This window comes from Papaver somniferum, unplaced genomic scaffold (genome assembly GCF_003573695.1).
Source record: "Papaver somniferum cultivar HN1 unplaced genomic scaffold, ASM357369v1 unplaced-scaffold_125, whole genome shotgun sequence".
Lineage (NCBI taxonomy): Eukaryota > Viridiplantae > Streptophyta > Magnoliopsida > Ranunculales > Papaveraceae > Papaver > Papaver somniferum.
Window position 1 is genome coordinate 17,133,167 of NW_020621603.1, and position 18,591 is coordinate 17,151,757.

Here is an 18,591-nt window from a genome sequence, read left to right on the forward strand (position 1 = left end):
GAGACCAATTACAATGAAAATTTCACGTTGTACTCTCGTTATGGAAGTTGGTCCTTTACGAACAGGGACGCCATGGTCGAAGTCTATTTGACGAGTTGTCCTATCTATGTTATAAGCTTGCACCGAGTGTTCACCAATACTATTCAAACTCAAACTCAAAACTTGACCAAGCTTACAACTAAATGTTTATGTAGCCTCTGCTTCGGACAAATAATCATAATCAAGAGGGAGTAGAACAACATCATTCATTAAGAAAAAGGACTACAGCTGAGCCAGACCCTCAGGAATTCGTGTCCAAGAAAAAGCAACGGATTTCTCGTCATCCATCAACGCAAACAGTTGTTGAATCGGATATCTATTACACCAATGATAAATTCTAGCTACTATAGGATCACTGGCCTTTAGCGGACGAGGAACATGGGCATACTTCTCAAAGTGTTCCCATAGCCATGAATGGAGAAAGCACACATTCACTAAGAAAACCAGATCGTCGCTTATCTGGGGACTAGGGTAACTATCAATCAATTCAGTAAAGCGACAAAACTCGTCATCGAAATTAGGGATCTCTTTATTGATGGCGGCCCCATTGCTCGTTGCGGAATCATCCATGTTGCTCCTACTGTCATCTTCGTCAGAAGAGTTATGAACCATTCTTGAGACGAAATCAAAACAAGAAGAAGGCTGATTTCTTTTCTATGGAAGAGATATTAGACAAGAAAAGATAACAAAGTAGGAGAATTGTTCACGTAAACAAGTTATGCATGCGTATATGCATGTCACAGCCAAAATATGGAATTTTAGTGGCAATAAAATTCGTGGGAGGAGATGGACTGTGAAAGTGCGGGGGTCTAACAACCTCACCCAATATTTCGATTAGCAATCTGTATGGACTAACTCCAATATACTTTCTAGAGAATCAACTAGACAGTCAGACTCAATCTAGAGAAAAGTATATCGAGGAGTTCATATCTCTCTCTTGATTTGATTTACTCAAGCAAATAGAAATCTGCGAGTCTTTATCAAATACAAGGATAATAAACTTGGATGGTACCAAAGACCAATATCCAAGGATCAATCAATTTCCAATCGACAACCAAAGGTTGGATTTCACTATTGATCGATACAACGCACAACCTGTGATATTTCAATTATATAACAAAATATAATGCGGAATAGAAATAACAAATACACCAGAATTTTTGTTAACGAGGAAACCGCAAATGCAGAAAAACCCCGGGACCTAGTCCAGATTGAAAACCACACTGTATTAAGCCGCTACAGACACTAGCCTACTACAAACTAACTTCGGTCTGGACTGTAGTTGAACCCTAATCAATCTCACACTGATTCAAGGTACAATTGTGCTCCTTACGTCTCTGATCCCATCAGGATACTACACACTTGATTCCCTTAGATGATCTCACCCACAACCAAGAGTTGCTACGACCTAAAGTCGAGGACTTTAATAAACACATATGTATCACACAGAAAAGTCTACAAGGATAGATAAATATGTCTCCCACAGATAAACCTAAAAGTTTTGTTCTGTCTTTTGATAAAAATCAAGGTGAACAAGAACCAATTGATAAACCAGACTTATATTCCCGAAGAACATCCTAGTATTATCAATCACCTCACAATAATCTAAATCGTATGGTAGTGAAACTAGATATTGCGGAATCACAAACGATGAGACGAAGATGCTTTTGATTTCTTTTTATCTTGCCCTATCTGAGATATAATCTCAAGTCAATTATTCAATTGAACTCGTACGATAGAAAATGGCAAGATCAGATCGCTCAACTACAAGAGAAGTAGTTTCGTCTGGCTTCACAATCCCATTGAAGTCTTTCAGTCGTTAATCGACAGGGTCTCGAGAAGAAACCTACGATTAAAAGAGAATCGACTCTAGCAAACCAACTAGTATCACACATGAGGTTTGGGGATTAGTTTTGCACAGTTGCTAGACGTCTCCTTATATAGTTTTCAATTCAGGGTTTGCAATCTAGGTTACCTTGGTAACAAAGCATTCAATAATCATCGTTAGATGAAAAACCTGATTTATCCAAGATAATATCTTTCAACCGTTAGATCGAAACTTAGCTTGTCACACACAAATGAACTGTATTCATTTAGGTTTGAGTAATCGTACCTAAACGTGTACATTGGTTGGTTCACAAATGGTTGACCAATGGTTAGCCATATGAGGGCTTTCATATTAACCGTATTCATCTTTCTCATAACTAGTTCAAATGACTCATAAGAACTAGTTCAAGAGTTGTTCAATTGCTTAGATCTTTATACATAGACACAATTGAAACAAAATCGGCTTGATTCATTTGAATCAATTCATGAACAATATACCCACGGTTTGCAAAGATTGTATTCCTTATAATTTATTGTTTTAAGTCCATGAACTACCGATTTGAGAAATATCTAACTTGGTACGCGTACGGGTATGCGTACCTTAGCTACCTGATTTTGAGTTGGTTTAGTTTCCAAACTCAGCAAACTTTTTCGGGTGAAAAAGTTCCACCAGTACGCGTACCTAAGGTGACTGGTTTTTGAGTTCGTAAACTTCAAACTCAACAGAATTTCACGGACGTGAATCTCCGCCAGTACGCGTGCTGGTACGCGTACCCAACATGTCTCCTTCACCAATACCGCATGCACTCATATGCACGCACTTGGTTTCTGGCACATGGATTTATACACTAATGTGCGAACACACTATATGCTTACATCCATAGGTGGTTACATATTCTCAACTCTACATTTCAATCATTGAAACATTCTTCTATAATGTTATAACAGTCGTTAGACATAAAGAATCAACTATCGTCATCAAAGCTATTTTCAAGATTGAAACGTCATCATGACTTTCGTCACGGGTAAAGATGAAGATGGTTAAAACAAAAGCTTACCAACACGTATTTCGAGAAAGATATGGGCGAGTAAACTCGGCTCGAAATAGCAAATGTGTATGTATGAAAACTATCATACTTATACGACTTTTGTATCAAGAGTAGGAGATAGAGTAGATATACTTTTGAGTGACAAGATGAGTTCAAGTCTCCACATACCTTTTGGTCGGATGTAGTTCCACTGGTTCCTTGAGTAGTTCTTCGTCTTTTCAAGATAATCGCCATGGAGTATGGAGCTCAACTATTCCTAACTATCCTAGACCGAGACTTAGTCATAAGTATTATAGAAATCAAGACATATAGTTTTGATCACTAATATTGAAAAACATGCTTGAGATAGCAACGCATGCGAGTTTGACCGAGCAATGCTCTAATAGACTGGTTTCCAAACATTAAGGTACGTCAGAATATCTCTTCTCTTTTCAATTTAACTTCAAAAAGGAAGCCTTAAAGCAAAAGGAAAATGAGTTGGATCTAAAAAGAAGAAATTATAGGAATTTGGATCAAATAAGGAAACTGAGGGTTTTCTTTCGTCTAAAAATTTCTCCAAACCGTGGACAAGCCCTTTTCAAGCGTTAGGATGATATCCTATCTAGGCCATTGGGACATGATTTATTCTATCAAATTTTTTTCAAAGGGATCAAAGTCGAAGAGAATTAGGGTAACACTAATTTCAAGAATTTGGTGAAAAAAAGGATTTATTCTAAAAAAAAAGAGACCGAGCCTCTCCCATTATCTTGGACGGTTATCTAAGCCTCTCTAAATACCTTTTAGCTCATTAATATTCAACAAAAACGAGCTCATAAATAATTTTGACCAAAATACCCTTATATTGCAATTTTGAGCATTTTCAAAGAAGAAAGCCTTAATACCACCAAAGACCGACTAAGCTCTCATCTACTCATTACAAAGTCCTGATACATGTGAATATCGAGTTCTCTAAATGTTCGAAGAATAACGGGATTGAAACGAAATCCAGAAAAGCAGAATGTCAGAGAAAATAAAGTGAGTTTAGCTCAAACAGGGAAGTTTGAGTTCACAATTTTCAAAACCAAGACTAGACATGCGCCTCAGTATCTCTCTCTCAATACATGAATATACCTAGGGAAGTTCACGACCTCTCTTATGTCGAAGAAAAATCAAACTCATAGTGGTTTCTGACGAAAATACCCTTAGTTTCAAAAGTAGGTATTTCCTCTAAAAAAGAGATGTCTCATTGGCACAAGTATTTAAACATGCTCTCATAACACAAGATTCCGACCTCACAAGATATATGCATACCTTCCAAGCATCTCCGAAGTGTCTAAAGGAGTCAGACAAAAATAAAAAAAAATAAAACAAAAGATGAATTAGGGTTTAGGATAAATACAAGTCTGAATTCAAAACTCCTCTGGGACGAAGATTCTACATTTCCGAAAATGGAGTCCAGATTTTCTCATCATGTCTCACCAACCTCACGGCTATCCAAATATTCTTTCAGGTCTCTTATTCCTCTAGAGAGCCGAAGCTCAATATTTAACCAGAAGAGAACAATTAGGGTTTTGAACAATTATGCAAGTTATGCTCAAGCGCAATCAAGACAACAGGAAAAACTGGTTCATAAAATCCTAATTCAAAGTGTTGGCGTATTTCAAACATAACTACAAGTCATCATTAACTTGCGACCAAGTTTCAACTCTATCAAGGTATTTGCTTCAATCTCAATAACTGGGGACTAAGCCCTATCTCTCTTTCCTATGGGTAACTGCCGAGTAAGAAGGTACCATATGCAAACACAACTTCATACATAAGATTCACGTAAAATAATTTTTGCACATCCAGCATTACAAATATACTAACTCAAATCACAAGGTCTTTTTTTTTGGGGGGGGGGGGGGGGGGGGTCAAGTTTTTGATAGTTGACGCAAAGTGGATCTTCCAATTAGACAATGAGATATGCCATGACTTTCAGTTTTCATCAACTCAAGATATTGTCTCCTTCCTACAATCCTAGCGCATCTTCGCGGCTCATATTGAAGCATCACAACATTCGTATACACGATCAAGAGCAATGCTGAAAATTAGGGTTTTAATCAGATAAATTCTAATCGCAAATATATACGCCTAACACATGGATTTCGCAACGACAACACCGTAACACTCGGATACAATGTGTTAGCAGGGTGACAATTTCCCCTGTAGTCGATGATAATTGAGATAAAGGAATATTCTTTAGTTTTCTGTTGTGATTAGTTGGAGAGCACAAGATAGCACGAAATAACATGAGATAGTATTATGGATCGTGTATTAAACACGAGATTGATTGAGGTTGAGCATCAACCTAGAATGGTCTGACAGTATAGTAAAAGGTTAAATTCCCCTTTATGGGCCCTTTTAGACGAGTGTGGGAGTTCTAAGGGGGTTGTCATATTTTATCCATATATATGAGCAAGCTCATGAGGCTCTAATATTATGGAATCATGGACATTATCATGACACTCAGAGCAATACTTATGAGACTTTGATTCATGAATTCAGTCGTGGACATGGTCATGGGACTGAGAATGGGGCTTGTGCATGCGCCCGAGGTGAATGTCTCATGTTGAACGAGTTTAAGAGCATGTGAGGTGAATAGTGGGTCTAGTGGTGGCGTGACTAGCAGCTAGTTCTAGAACTTATGTAGGTGTAGATGGTGAAATTTGGACAAGGGGTAAAAGCATCGTTTCAAGACCATAGACAAAACTCAACTCTCACGGGAAAGATTAATCCCTTGGCCTTCAAGGAACCCATAGCCACGATTTCTAGTATACGTCCCTGCGAGATACTGCTGGTCGTGATGCCGTGACTCCAAGCGCACATCCTCGACGAGATACTGCTAGTCACGTAGGTTATGTAGAGAGTAAAACGTCCCCGACATACTTATGAACCAGAAAAGCCACAATTCCAGTATGTCTTCGTGAGACAGAACTGATTGTGATGCCATGATTCTTAGTATACATCCTCGACGAGATACTGCTGGTCATGTAGGCTCTGTAGATGCGTAAAAACGTCCTTGGCGGACTTATGACCTAGAGCAGAGATATGCATGTCGCCTGTAAGCACGACTCACCATATTTGAGATCAAGAACTGATTCCTAGTACATCATCGGGAGATATGTTGATCATGTCTGCTCCAGGCTCTGACTCGACTTACTGAGGTTGTCGAATAACTCCTAGGACGTACACTGGTTATTCTGCCTCCGGGCCTTTTCGACAGTCTCCTAGAACATCCTTTCGAAATACACTAGTCTTGTTGGCCCATCATATGGACACATAGTTGATTCCCATCACATCTCTGCAAGATACGCTGGTCAAAGACAAGTGAGCCAAACTCTCGCAGAGGCATTAATCGGGTGTACAAATCCTTTTCTCTCTCTCTATGACGAGTCCCAGCTGACTACAGAGAGATTCGGGTCCGTTAAGAAAATCTTCGTAGAGATTTTGATCCGTCTACAAAATCTCTCTGCAAAATCTCGGAGAGATTCCAGTCTCTCCACAAAATCTCGGAGAGATTCAAATCTCTCTGCAAAATCTCGGAGAGATTCAAAATCTCTCTACAAAATCTCGGAGAGGTTCCAGTCTCTCTGCAAAATCCCGGAGAGATTCAAAATCTCTCTGCAAAATCTCGGAGAGATTCCAATCTCTCTGCAAAATCCCGAAGAGATTCAAATCTCTCTGCAAAATCCCGGAGAGATTCAAATCTCTTTTAAATATTTCAAAGAGATTTAAATCTCTCGGGAAACCTCAGATAAGGCTGAATATTCCCCATGGTAGGAACGAGCCTTTTGTAGGAGTCGAGACTCCTCTCCGCACGAATTCTGAGGCATCCCATGCCTTTTCACGTGACTCATCCTAGTCATTCTTACAAATCGGAGAATATCTCTCTATCTTGGCCAACTCGGCTAAAGAGAATATTTCTATCTCTCAACACATCATCACAAAGGCTGACTCAGCTTCACACAAATGGGGGGATAATAATTAGGGTTTTGGTCTGCCGGTATACGGCACGTGTAAGAAGTACCCGGCTTATTTCTCACCGCAGAAGAGCGTAAAGATGGTGGAATAATGAGATAAACACAACCTAGTTTATCTCTATTCCTGAAGAGACGGGAGAAAATCTCCTCACAACACGAAAATCAATCCTTATCTTCACCGACCTAAGATTAGAGAATTCAGCTATAAATAGGTCATCTATTTCTTCAAGCTACGATCATCTTTCTCATAACCTTTCAGAGCAATTCCTCTTCAAACCCTAGAATTCTCTGATCTCTCTCTTCATCTGTTTCCCTAAGACCTGCCCTAAATCTCTTCCCTGTGACTGAAGCAGCCTTTGAACAACCATTGTACTTGGTTTAGGCAAAGAATGTTCATGCTTAACCTCCCGTAACTCACTTTCAGAAAACCTAGAATCTCACTTCTAACATCTCTCAAATTTTAGGTAACTACAGTAGGTGACATTCAAAATCTGATGCCATAGATTTGTTGTGAACGTGTCATAACCATAGTTTCACTTTTTATAGAATAAACCGATCGTGCTCTAGTAGATTGAGTTGAGCTAGATGATTGACTTGAATCGATATAATATGACTTAATATGACTTTTTTGGCCTTAATTTTACGTATCAAGAAACCATCATCTACAACAATATGCTCTCAGAAAAAAATAAACTTTACAATATCTTTAGTCTTTTGACTGTTCTCACCTTTTACCCTTCATATTTGTTAGTCAATCATCTTCTCACAGTTGCAAAGATATATTTAAAAGTTGGATTTATATCCCATTTCTAGAATGGAATCAACCTCAAAGATACCGGAGTATGTGGTGTGGTATATAACCAATAATCTCAATTAATTGACAATTTGGTTTGTGTGCACAATAAAAAGGAATGGGTACCCAAACAACACTTTTAGTTAGGATACGACAAGGAACCCCTATATATCTTTTTAATATTACAATTCATTGTATAGTTATTGTTAACTTATAACTTCTTACTAGCTAATGTTCATGCGTGATGCGTCAGTGGGTCGAGGAAAAGAATACCATGTACGTCAGCACCTGAGACCTATTCCATGTGAAAATTCACCAAGATAAATAAAATATCTACAAAAAATAAAATACTCGCGACTAGTAAAAACCTATTAGAAATTTTCTCATGCATCGATTTGTATAGGATGATGTACTAGATATGTCATCATTGCTTAGTGCAAAGGTTAAGGTACCAAGTATACCACCAACATACTCATCACAAAACTTATAAACTATTCCTCGCTGAACTTCAATGAAAAATTAAAGAAGATAAGAAATGTCCTTCGATAATCTGAAATGGAGATTCTTAATACACCATAAATTTTATAACGAGAAAATCTGCAAAGCAGAAATATCTCAAGACCTCGTCCAATTTGATGCACATTGTATTAACCCGCTATAACATTAGCTTACTATATGACTTCGGTTTGGAATGAAGTTGAGGCAGAATAAACCTTCTCACCTACTCTGTTATAGTTGTGCCCATATATCTCTTGATTCTCACAAGAACCTGCACACTTGATTCCCATAACTGATATCTTGTATAACACTAGGAGATGAACCACATTCCATCTTGAAGACTAGCCTACCGTGCCTCCAATAAGACGCTTGGTGATTTCCTTTCTGATTCAAAACCAAGCATATATAAATGTATTCCCTTAATTAAGATGAATTAAATCAACAAGACTAGGTTTTACTCTCTTCAAAAGTTATAGAGATACTTAATGAGATATCTACACAAGAATATCAATCTAGATCAAAGTACAAAATGAACTCTTATGTACAACTTACAAAAAGGATTTTAATAGATAAGAGTTATACTTAATCGTGTTTTAAGTTTTCTATAAAAGAATTTGCTCAGTAATTCTTGAATATATTTATATCAGAGGAGAAGAACCTTGGAATAGACAAAAATTACAAACTAATCAAGTACAGATACATGCTAGGAAACTACCTTATTTTTGAAGACAAATTGTACTTGTGCTTCCAAATCCCGAGTGAAGTATTTCAAAACCGTACCTTAGATCTCAATGATCCTTAGATGTTTGGAGGATAAACATTTCATCAAGATACAAAACTGTGTAGGGGTTTAGTTTTCAGTGTTGCTGATCCCCAATTTTTGGTAATCAGAATCAAGGCTATGTTGCTTAAGATGTAAGCAATGAATTTCTTACAACCCAAGTAAATTCTTGATTACTAAATTTAAGTCGTTTCCTAAGATGCAAAAATTTGTTTCTTAAGTTAGATTTTATGTAACACCCAGAATTTTTAGTTTTTGAATTTCGAGAGGTTATAGTGTAAAACCCCGTATTTTTATTAATGAATTTTCGCCCCTAAAACCCATCCGTATTATTTATTAGAACTTTTATCTAAAACTTAATTTGTAAAGAATAAATATTTAGTTTTGAATATATTTATTGTTGTCAAAATAAAATAAAATAATAAATATGAATTTGTTTATTGTACATGTAGGATGCACCTAGAAATTTAACTAAATCTAAAGTTAGTACATAAGAGGGCTAGCTCTTATCTCCGTGGGGTGCCTATAACTCAATTTGGGTCTAGTTAACCAATTGGTAAATGCATAGAATAGTAGGGGTTTCTCGTAATAATAATAAAAACTAAACTGTTTAACATGATTTAATTTGTGCCTGATAGTCAATAACATCTCTGATTTGCCATATCAGGTATGATAGAGGAAATAAAATTCAAATTTCGACAAATCCCGCAGGCAGATATTCAGCACAACTACAGAGAAGCAAATCAAGCGGCAGACGGGCTAGCCAATCATGCAGCAGATGGCATTCAAACGGGGAATTTATCAACTAAAATATGGGACCAGGCTATCCCATCTTTTATTAGTCAAATTTTATTTCATGATTCTGTGGGCACCACGTACCCATGACAAATTGTATCCTAACTCCTCTTATTTAATATTTTGCTTCAAAAAAAAAAATAATCTCTGATTTTACATGAATGATTTAGATTTATTCGTTATCTTTGTCCTTGTTATACAGATTTTGCTTCTTTATGTCTCGTAGGCTAAGTTTTTCGTTCCATGTTATTTTTCCAAATAGTCTTATCGGTATTATGTTTTTAATTATTCAAACATTTTGAATATTATTGTATTACCCGAGTTCCAGACCAAGGTCAACCCATATAGAAATTCACGTTATGGATCAAAAGAAGACTTATGAATATATTTCTTCTAAAGTAACTTATTATATCAAACAAAATTGAAATTTATATACATGATTTAAGTGTATGAATCCACTAACCATGCTTTATATCATTTTCAATCAAAAATATTAATTCAAATTACTCTTCAAGCAATACAAGAAAATAATAATGTAATCATTAAGTTCACTTTTTATTATCACTTCCACCTTCCATGAAATCTGCAAGAATGTCAATTTGGGTGAGATGACAGCTCAGTAGATGCATTCTCATTCTCAAAAGATGTGAAGAAATATCAATCAACCAAAGAGAACATACAACAAGATATTTCGGCACAACCAAGGATTCAATTATATATACCATAAAAAACACAAACCAGACGATTCAGTTTTCAAATCATGAGTTCACAATATTAACAAGTTGCACGAGTTCGTTCCTTGCCAATCATCTTATCCGGGTCATTCTGAGAAGTTGCACGAGTTTCCTCAGTTCGTGCCCTGTCAATTCTCTTGTCGAGGTCATTCTGACGAGTTGCACGAGTTTCCTCGGTTCTTTCCCCTCCATTCAAACAAACTTATAAATCATTCTCACAATAATATGAAACTGTTAGAGCATAGCTCGGTTGAACTCACCAAGCGTTGGTACGTCAAGTTTGGTTGTCATATGTTAGTGTGTCAAAACTCATCTAAAGTCTCTTGATTAAATACTAGAATCAACGTCGTTTAGTTTAGACTAGAAATTCTAGTAATGTTGAGACATACAGTAAAACCTCCATATATTAGTACATAAAGGGATTCATCAATTTATTAATATAGGGAGGTATACCTAGAAATGTTAAAAAATTCTATTTCAATGTATGTAAACCTATTAGATAATGTAACATATCTTTATAGTTCCAATACATAGGTACATTTATATATCTAAGAACTTGTAAGGCTATCATGAATTTTTTGATGTTTTCTACAATTGTAGATAGTACTGTTGTATCTTACAAGATAATTCATCAATCTATAACAACCCAAAAATTACGGTAACAACCCAAAATTACCTATTTTTCTCAACAGTTATAGATAAATATTTTATTTCATCATAAATTTCAATGCAACAAGATCTATATTTCTCTAATATAGTGTCAATTATTATATAGAGGTAAATTTCTTAAGGCGGGACTGGAAAAAAATAGTAATATAAAAATGTGAAGATTATTACTATTTATAACTGGCCCAAGTTGGGACCATGATTTTTTATTGATATATGGAGGTTATTAATATATGGATCGTATCAATATACAGAGGTTTTACTGTACAAGTATTACTCCGAAGATCTGAAGAATGTGAAGACGTAGCGAACTACAACGACGACATCATCCTTCCACTTGAGGTTAGTAATATTGACTTGAACTTTTTCGTTCCTAGCGTATCTTTCAAGTCATGATATATTGAAAACATAATTGCGAAGCTGTATATATTGTACATATTTTATAATACTTTAGTGATATGACATGATCAGAACAGTATGATCATAGTATTAGGGAATTAGACTACGAAGTATAATACTTATATTTTGACCTTCGTATATATGACATCAACATAATCTTGTATATATATATATATATATATTGTTATGATTATGTGAATGGGTTATGGTGAAGATTTCATACTAAGAAACAATGTTTTACATTTGTTTAAAGGAAGTACATTCATGAACTTGTTTTATGAATCAAAAGGGAAATCATTAGGCTTATTGGTCCGGCTAATCATTGCAAATCTTTGGATGACCAATATGTGTGAGATGGTAGAACCGAACTTAACTTATGTTATGTATCTTGATATAACTAATCACAATGCCTGACTTGTGATTTGGTATGACTAATTTTTATTAATTGGTGTAACTGATCCTAAGTAATCACCGTGTGTTGGTATGATCGATCCTTGTAATTGGTGTGATCGATCCTAGTAATTGGTGTGACCGATCATGAGTATGTCTAATCGATCCTTGTAATTGGTGTAACCGGTCCTGGTAACTGGTGTGACCGATCACAAGAATTACCATGTGTAGATGGAACCGATCCTTGTAACTGGTGTAACCGGTCCTGGTAACTGGTGTGACCGATCACAAGTATTTCCATATTGAGGTATAACCAATCCTAGTGATTGGTAGAACCGATTGAACTCATGTATGTGATTTGGTATTTGATCAATCACATAGTAGTCTTGGAATACAAGGAAACCAATTCTAAACTTGTTTGGAAGTGTGGTATGACCGATTCCAAGAATGTAAATCCATGTAAATAAGAAATAAGGATTTACAGTGAAAATATGTCAACATACTTTGAACACGAGCATGACAATGGCCAAAAATAGTGCTTCCATTTTTGAACAACCATGACAATGGCCAAAAATTCCTTCTTATATGTAGACAGATCTAATGCCTTGGGGCCCAATGGTTTGCTGAAAAAACCAATGGGTTTATCATTCTTTATAAGGACAACTCCAACCCCTCTTGAGCATGCATCAATTTCAAGAGTAAAAGGCTGAGAAAAATCTGGCAGTGCTAAAACAGGTGCAGTAGTCATGGCATGTTTGATAGAAGAGAAGGCATGAGTGGTATCAGCATTCCAAGTAAAAGAATCCTTCTTGAGCATGTCAGTAAGTGGCCTACAAATGTTGCCATAGTTTTTAATGAACTTCCTGTAGTAGCCTGTAAGGCCCAAGAATCCTCTGAGCTGCTTGAGTGTTTGAGGTTGTGGCCAACTTACCATTGCAGCAGCAGGAGCACCATTTGTAGTAATAATGTGGCCAAGATACTCAAGTTGTAGTTGAGCAAAAGCACATTTGGACATTTTGGCAAATAGGGAATGCTTCCTTAATAAGGACAGTGTGAGATGCAGGTGATCCAAGTGGGCTTCAAGAGATGGACTATATACCAAGATGTCATCGAAAAAACCAACACAAACATGCGAAGATATGGTTGAAACACCTCATTCATGAGGGCCTGAAAGGTTGCAGAGGCATTAGTAAGCCCAAATGGCATGACCCTGAACTCATAGTGGCCATGATAAGTGCAGAAGGCAGTCTTGTGAATGTCAGGTGCATAGACACGTATTTGGTAATAGCCTGAGCGAAGGTCGATTTTGGAAAAGACCATGGAACCATTCAACTCATCCAACAACTCTTCAATAAGAGGAATGGGGAATTTATCCTTCACAGTAATGTCATTAAGCTTGCAATAATCCACACAGAAACGCCAAGTACCATCCTTCTTTTTGACTAAGAGAATAGGAGCAACAAATGGACTATGACCGGTTTGGATCACACCAATGGAGAGCATTTCAGATACTAAGGTCTCTACAATAGACTTATGGATATAAGGGCATTTGTATGGCCTTTGGGAAGTAGGTTTAGACCCAGTTTTGAGGGGAATTTTATGATCAAGGGATCTAGATGGTGGAAGGCCAGTTGGCTCTGCAAAAACATCTGCAAAAGTCTCCAAAAGTGTAGAGACTGCAGGAGGTGGTTGAGTGATAGGGGGTACCGGATACAGAGAAAAATTGGCCAATGATAGTGGGTGTATTACTTTTAAGAAATTTCTTAAGAGAAGAAGCACTAATCAAACTCAAGGAAGGTGTAAAACGTTTACCCTGTAAAGTGATTTGGCTTCCTTGGTGTAGAAAAGAAATGCTCAATTGAGTGAAGTTAAAGATGACATCACCAAGTTGGCGTAGCCAATCAGCTCCCAGTAAAATATCACATCCTCCTAGAGGCAAGACTCTTAAATTTGCAGAAAATTGGTACCCTTGCACTTCCCAATTGAGGTTCTGGCAGATACCTTGACTGATAGTGCTATCACCATTAGCAATTGTGACAAGCATTTGTCCAGTAGGAGACACATGAAGACCCAATTTGGAAGTTAATGTTGCATTAATGAAACTGTGTGTACTTCCTGTATCTATAAGGACAACCACAGAATGCTTGTTAAGATGGCCAGAAATCCTGATAGTATCATGCGCAATGTTCCCTGTCAGGGCATGTAAGGATATCTCAATAGGAGAGTCACCACCAGAGTGAGATGTATCACTAACTTCTTCATTAGATAAAGTTGTTTGCTGTTCTGCATCATCACCAGCAATTAACATGAACAATTATTGAGACTTACACTTGTGACCTTGTCTGCAGAATTCATCACTGTTATAACAAAGCCCCTTATCTTTTCGAACTTGCATTTGTGCATGAGTAAGTCTTTTGACAGGGGGTATAGGGTTGTCAGGTGAAGTCTTTGTTGGTGTAAGTGGGTGGGTTATAATTGGTGGTGGTGATGAACTATTTCCTTTGGTATATGTAGATGAGTTAGAGAAAAAGGGTTTAATGGAAGAAGGTGGATGGGAAACAGATAATGGTGTTGGTGTAAATGGCTTGGAGAAGGATTTAACTGGTCTAGGTTGATGAATTAGTGAAGCTTGTTGCAACCTAGCTAGATAAAAAGCTGTGGATGTGTCAGCTGGTTTAAACATTTGCACCACAGTGCGGATCTCTTCTTTTAAGCCACTAATGAAGCTCAATGTATAAAAACTCTCAGGAAGAGAGGGATTGTTAGCAACCATATAACTTTTATAATGTTCCCATTTATCATAATAATCCTCAACAATGGTTGATTGAGAGAGTTAAAACTACCCACATAGTTATCCTGAGCAACATCTTCAAAACGAGCATATATATCCTGAACAAAAGTATCCCAAGGAATAGATTCTTTACCTTGCTGGTAATTGAGATACCATGGATCGACCTGAGAATCGAAGTGGATCACAGCCATATCAACACGTTCTTCATCAGGAAATTTGTGTAGGTGGAAATATCGTTCATATTTCAGAACCCAACCACGAGGGTTAGTACCATTAAATCTTGGAAAATCTACCTTTGGTGTACGATTAAATTTACCAGTGGAAGGTGGATTTAAGCTTTTGATGAGCTGAGGAAGGTCAGTGAAACCTGAAGAATGAGAATCACCAGAAGAACTCGGATCTGGAATGTGAGTTGAATCCTGATGCTGGTGTTGATTCGGCTCAAGTAAGTTGAGAATAACACGCAGCTTCGAATCCAAATTACTGACGGAGGTCTGTAGAGATCCAACCTCATCTTTGATTTCGATAATAGAAGCAGAGTTTTGAATAACGGCGGTGGTGATTTCTTGAAGTTTCTCTTTGGTAGTCATTGTTACAAGTTCCAAGATGGAGTCTGATACCAATTGTAGTGTAATGAGGTACAACTACAAGATTAGATCAAGGGATAATTAGCAGCAAGCTGCTTTCTCTCTGCAAGCAGAGCCTAAACTTCCAAATTGAAAACCAAATTGATTTTTCATTAACTGAATTTCACCTGAGTACAATCATTGGTTCTTAAAGGACCAATCTTGATAACTACATCCAACAGTTATGAATGCATCAAGCACAAACACCGGTTTCTAGGAAATAACTCAAATAACCTAATGGTAATTCCACTCCTGAGTGACTCAAATTACCCCAAAGTAAAAATGAATTCAAATTACAGTTAAAGGTGAAAAGTAACTGGTAGGATCATGACAACGATCTGCTACTTTGAAAATTTGCCATTGAAATTCGAGATCAAATTTAAAAAGTGCTTTTTTTATTCTTGGACCTAGTGCTCTTTTATTCTTGTACGCATTGTTTTGGCTGCTTGGGCAAAAGCCACGAAACGACCTATCCGATCCATGTGTTACTGTCTAGCCGGATGAGCACTAATTTAAAGAAAGAAAAAAGAAAAAACCATTATGAATTTATGATAATAAAATCATCTAAAAAAACAAAAACAAAAAAGACAAAGCACTATTAATAATTTGAACATGACATATACTACTTTTGTAGCTCCCCCGGTTCCTCCTCCACCTCCACCAGTTGCAGTAACACTAGCTCTAGAACTAATCTTTTTTAGCAACCGCTAAACCAATATGGAACAATAAAAGCAATAATACAGTACAAGTACACTACACCCATGGCCTTTCCTTTTCTCTTCTTTTATCCCATAATAATATTGATAATCACTTGCAATGGCCAGACAACTAGAATCTTTAACAATGAAACAAAACAACCCATTTCTATTTTCTTTGTACATTCAAGGAAATCATTGCCCAATAATCACTTCCTTTCCAATCCCATTCTACTCTTTACAACATCATAAATCCACCATCATCATTTTCTATTCCAACTAAGCAACAGTTATAATATTTCCACTGTTGGTATCACCGGAACTGAAGCAGCTTGAGGACGACATACTCTTGAAAGCAGAGTTTTGTCTTGAAGAAGACTGCCTTGATAAATCAGATGTTGTTGAGAATGATGATGAAGTAGGAGGGCTACTTGATAATATAAGAGAAACAGAAGATGGGTTTACTGTGGATTTTACATTTAAGTTCAAATTAGTCATCCTTGATGCTGGTGGTGGAATTGGAAGTACCGGTTTTGGCCGGATAATTTTCGAAGAAGAAGAAGCTTCTTGTACATGCAGATTTCCTGTTGCTAGAGTTACCGATTCATTCATTTGTTGATGATGAATTACCGTACTAGTTTCTTCTTCTCCCATAAACGAATCGGTGGTGATGTCGAAGAGACTAGATCTTCGCCGGCGCCGGTTAAAATTATTTCGTCGAAGAAAATACTTTTGAGCATGACTAGCAACTTGTGTAGGAGTTCTAGTTTTCACGAAATTCCTTGAAATTCCTCTCCAATCACCTTTTCCTACTTTCTGTAGACCTAATAAGAACAGTTTGTGTTCTTCTTCTGTCCATGGAACCCCTGAAAACAAACAAATCAAAATCATACACAGAATTGAAAAAAATAAGAAGATGTTAATTGAGGAACTAATCACGAACCTCTTTTACGTTCGCGGGTTCGGGCAGCAACATCATCAGAAACATAACCGGTAGCATGTACATGATGATCAACTGCATTTTGTTCTTGATCAGCTGCTGCAAATTCATGTGGTAGTTGTTCGTATTGTGATAGATTATTCAGACTAACACTCTTTCTAAAAGATCCTTCTGCAAGTACTCTAACTCCAAATAACATAAATCCATCGCCGCCGTCACCACCACCACCATTAAGTACACAACCACTAGTCTCTGAATAATTTCTTGACATCTTAATAACAATCTCTTCTTCTTCTTGAGATTTTGAAATTTCAGATGTATGTAAGTTTTTTTTAACTCTTTGTTGGTTGGTTGTTATAAATAAGAGCGACTTGGCGGTTTGTCTAGTTATGTCCTCACAATGTGTTTCGAGGAGTATTAAGAATATTCCCTACTCCCCATTCTAGAAACTCATGATAACCATTGGATTTAATTTTTCACTTATTGAAAAAAAAGGTATGGTTTGGAATGATTGCTAAAGGCTGATGCGGCAATTGTTAAAGGCGGGTACCAATCCAGGATCCAACGGCTAGAATTATTTTGTCCAATATGATTTGGTATTCGCCCCGCTAATAGTGGTACCCGTTTTTAACTATCGTGTGATTTGGAACCAAAGACACGAGTCAAACAAAAATGATTTATTTTTGTTAATGGTTTAGAACAGTGATCTTGGACTATATCTTCAATTCTTTAAAGAATTTTTCTAGTAATTACAGGGTTTGAATCCTAACTCCACAGTGAAAGAGACCGTCAACCATCCGACAACTTGATGGTCGGAGAGATTCATGAAGTTTACAATGCTAATAAAATGATTCATGGATATAGAGAAAAACTCTACGAAACCGACTAGTCGGCATTGAGCACTCACAACTTTATTTTATTTTTAGTAGATTTCATGGTTTTCGTGTAGCATCCGTTCTATTATTTCCTGAACGGGTTCACTAATACTTAAGGAGGGAGGATCCACAGATACTCTTAGATGGACAAGGTTAGACAAGATTTGCGTCATTTTCTCCGCAAAACCCAAACGACAATGAATTTAACTGTAATATTTTGATGATATGTTCCTCTTATACGGCTCTACATTCCTACAAACAATAAACACAATTCGAACTGTATAAAACGACCATCTATCCCTTTGAATATCAGCCGTTCAAAGTTAACAGTTGAAATTAAGATCGGTAAATGGTGAGGTTTGCTATCTCGAATTGCGTTCTTTTTTTTTTGTAGGAATGTAGATTCTTATAATAAGAACATATCATCAAAATATTACAGTTAAATTCATTGTCGTTTAAGTTTTACGAAGAAAATGACATAAATCTTGTCTGACCTTGTCCATCTAAAAGTGTCCATGTATCCTCCTCATATTTAAGTTGGGCTAGTTGTTTTCGGGTTTGGATAGACCCATTGGAAGTCAAATCTGATATGATAAAAAGTGGTTTATATATGCAATTGGGATTGGGTTAGTTGTATCAAGGAGATTGGAATGGATGGAGTGGAAATATCTTACAAGGATAGCCACTCACCA

At 36.8% G+C, this 18,591-nt stretch overlaps 1 protein-coding gene across 1 annotated transcript; it reads right to left on the reverse strand.

Moving 5' to 3' along the window:
* Nucleotides 1-15,906: 15,906 nt before the first annotated feature.
* On the reverse strand, nucleotides 15,907-17,365 carry LOC113331498 (transcription factor MYB1R1-like). Its single transcript, XM_026578208.1, has 2 exons — nucleotides 17,028-17,365; nucleotides 15,907-16,950 (listed from the first exon to the last, which is right to left on the reverse strand). The coding sequence occupies exons 1-2, from the start codon at nucleotides 17,293-17,295 to the stop codon at nucleotides 16,364-16,366; spliced, it is 855 nt and encodes a 284-aa protein (XP_026433993.1). The 5' UTR covers nucleotides 17,296-17,365; the 3' UTR covers nucleotides 15,907-16,363.
* Nucleotides 17,366-18,591: the final 1,226 nt, after the last annotated feature.

Excerpts from the sequence above, each read along its gene's own strand:
- LOC113331498 (XM_026578208.1), bottom strand. The coding sequence starts at position 17,295 with ATGTCAAGAAATTATTCAGAGACTAGTGGTTGTGTACTTAATGGTGGT. Across the intron at positions 16,951-17,027 it reads AACCCGCGAACGTAAAAGAG|GGGTTCCATGGACAGAAGAA; the intron begins GTTCGTGATTAG and ends GTTTGTTTTCAG.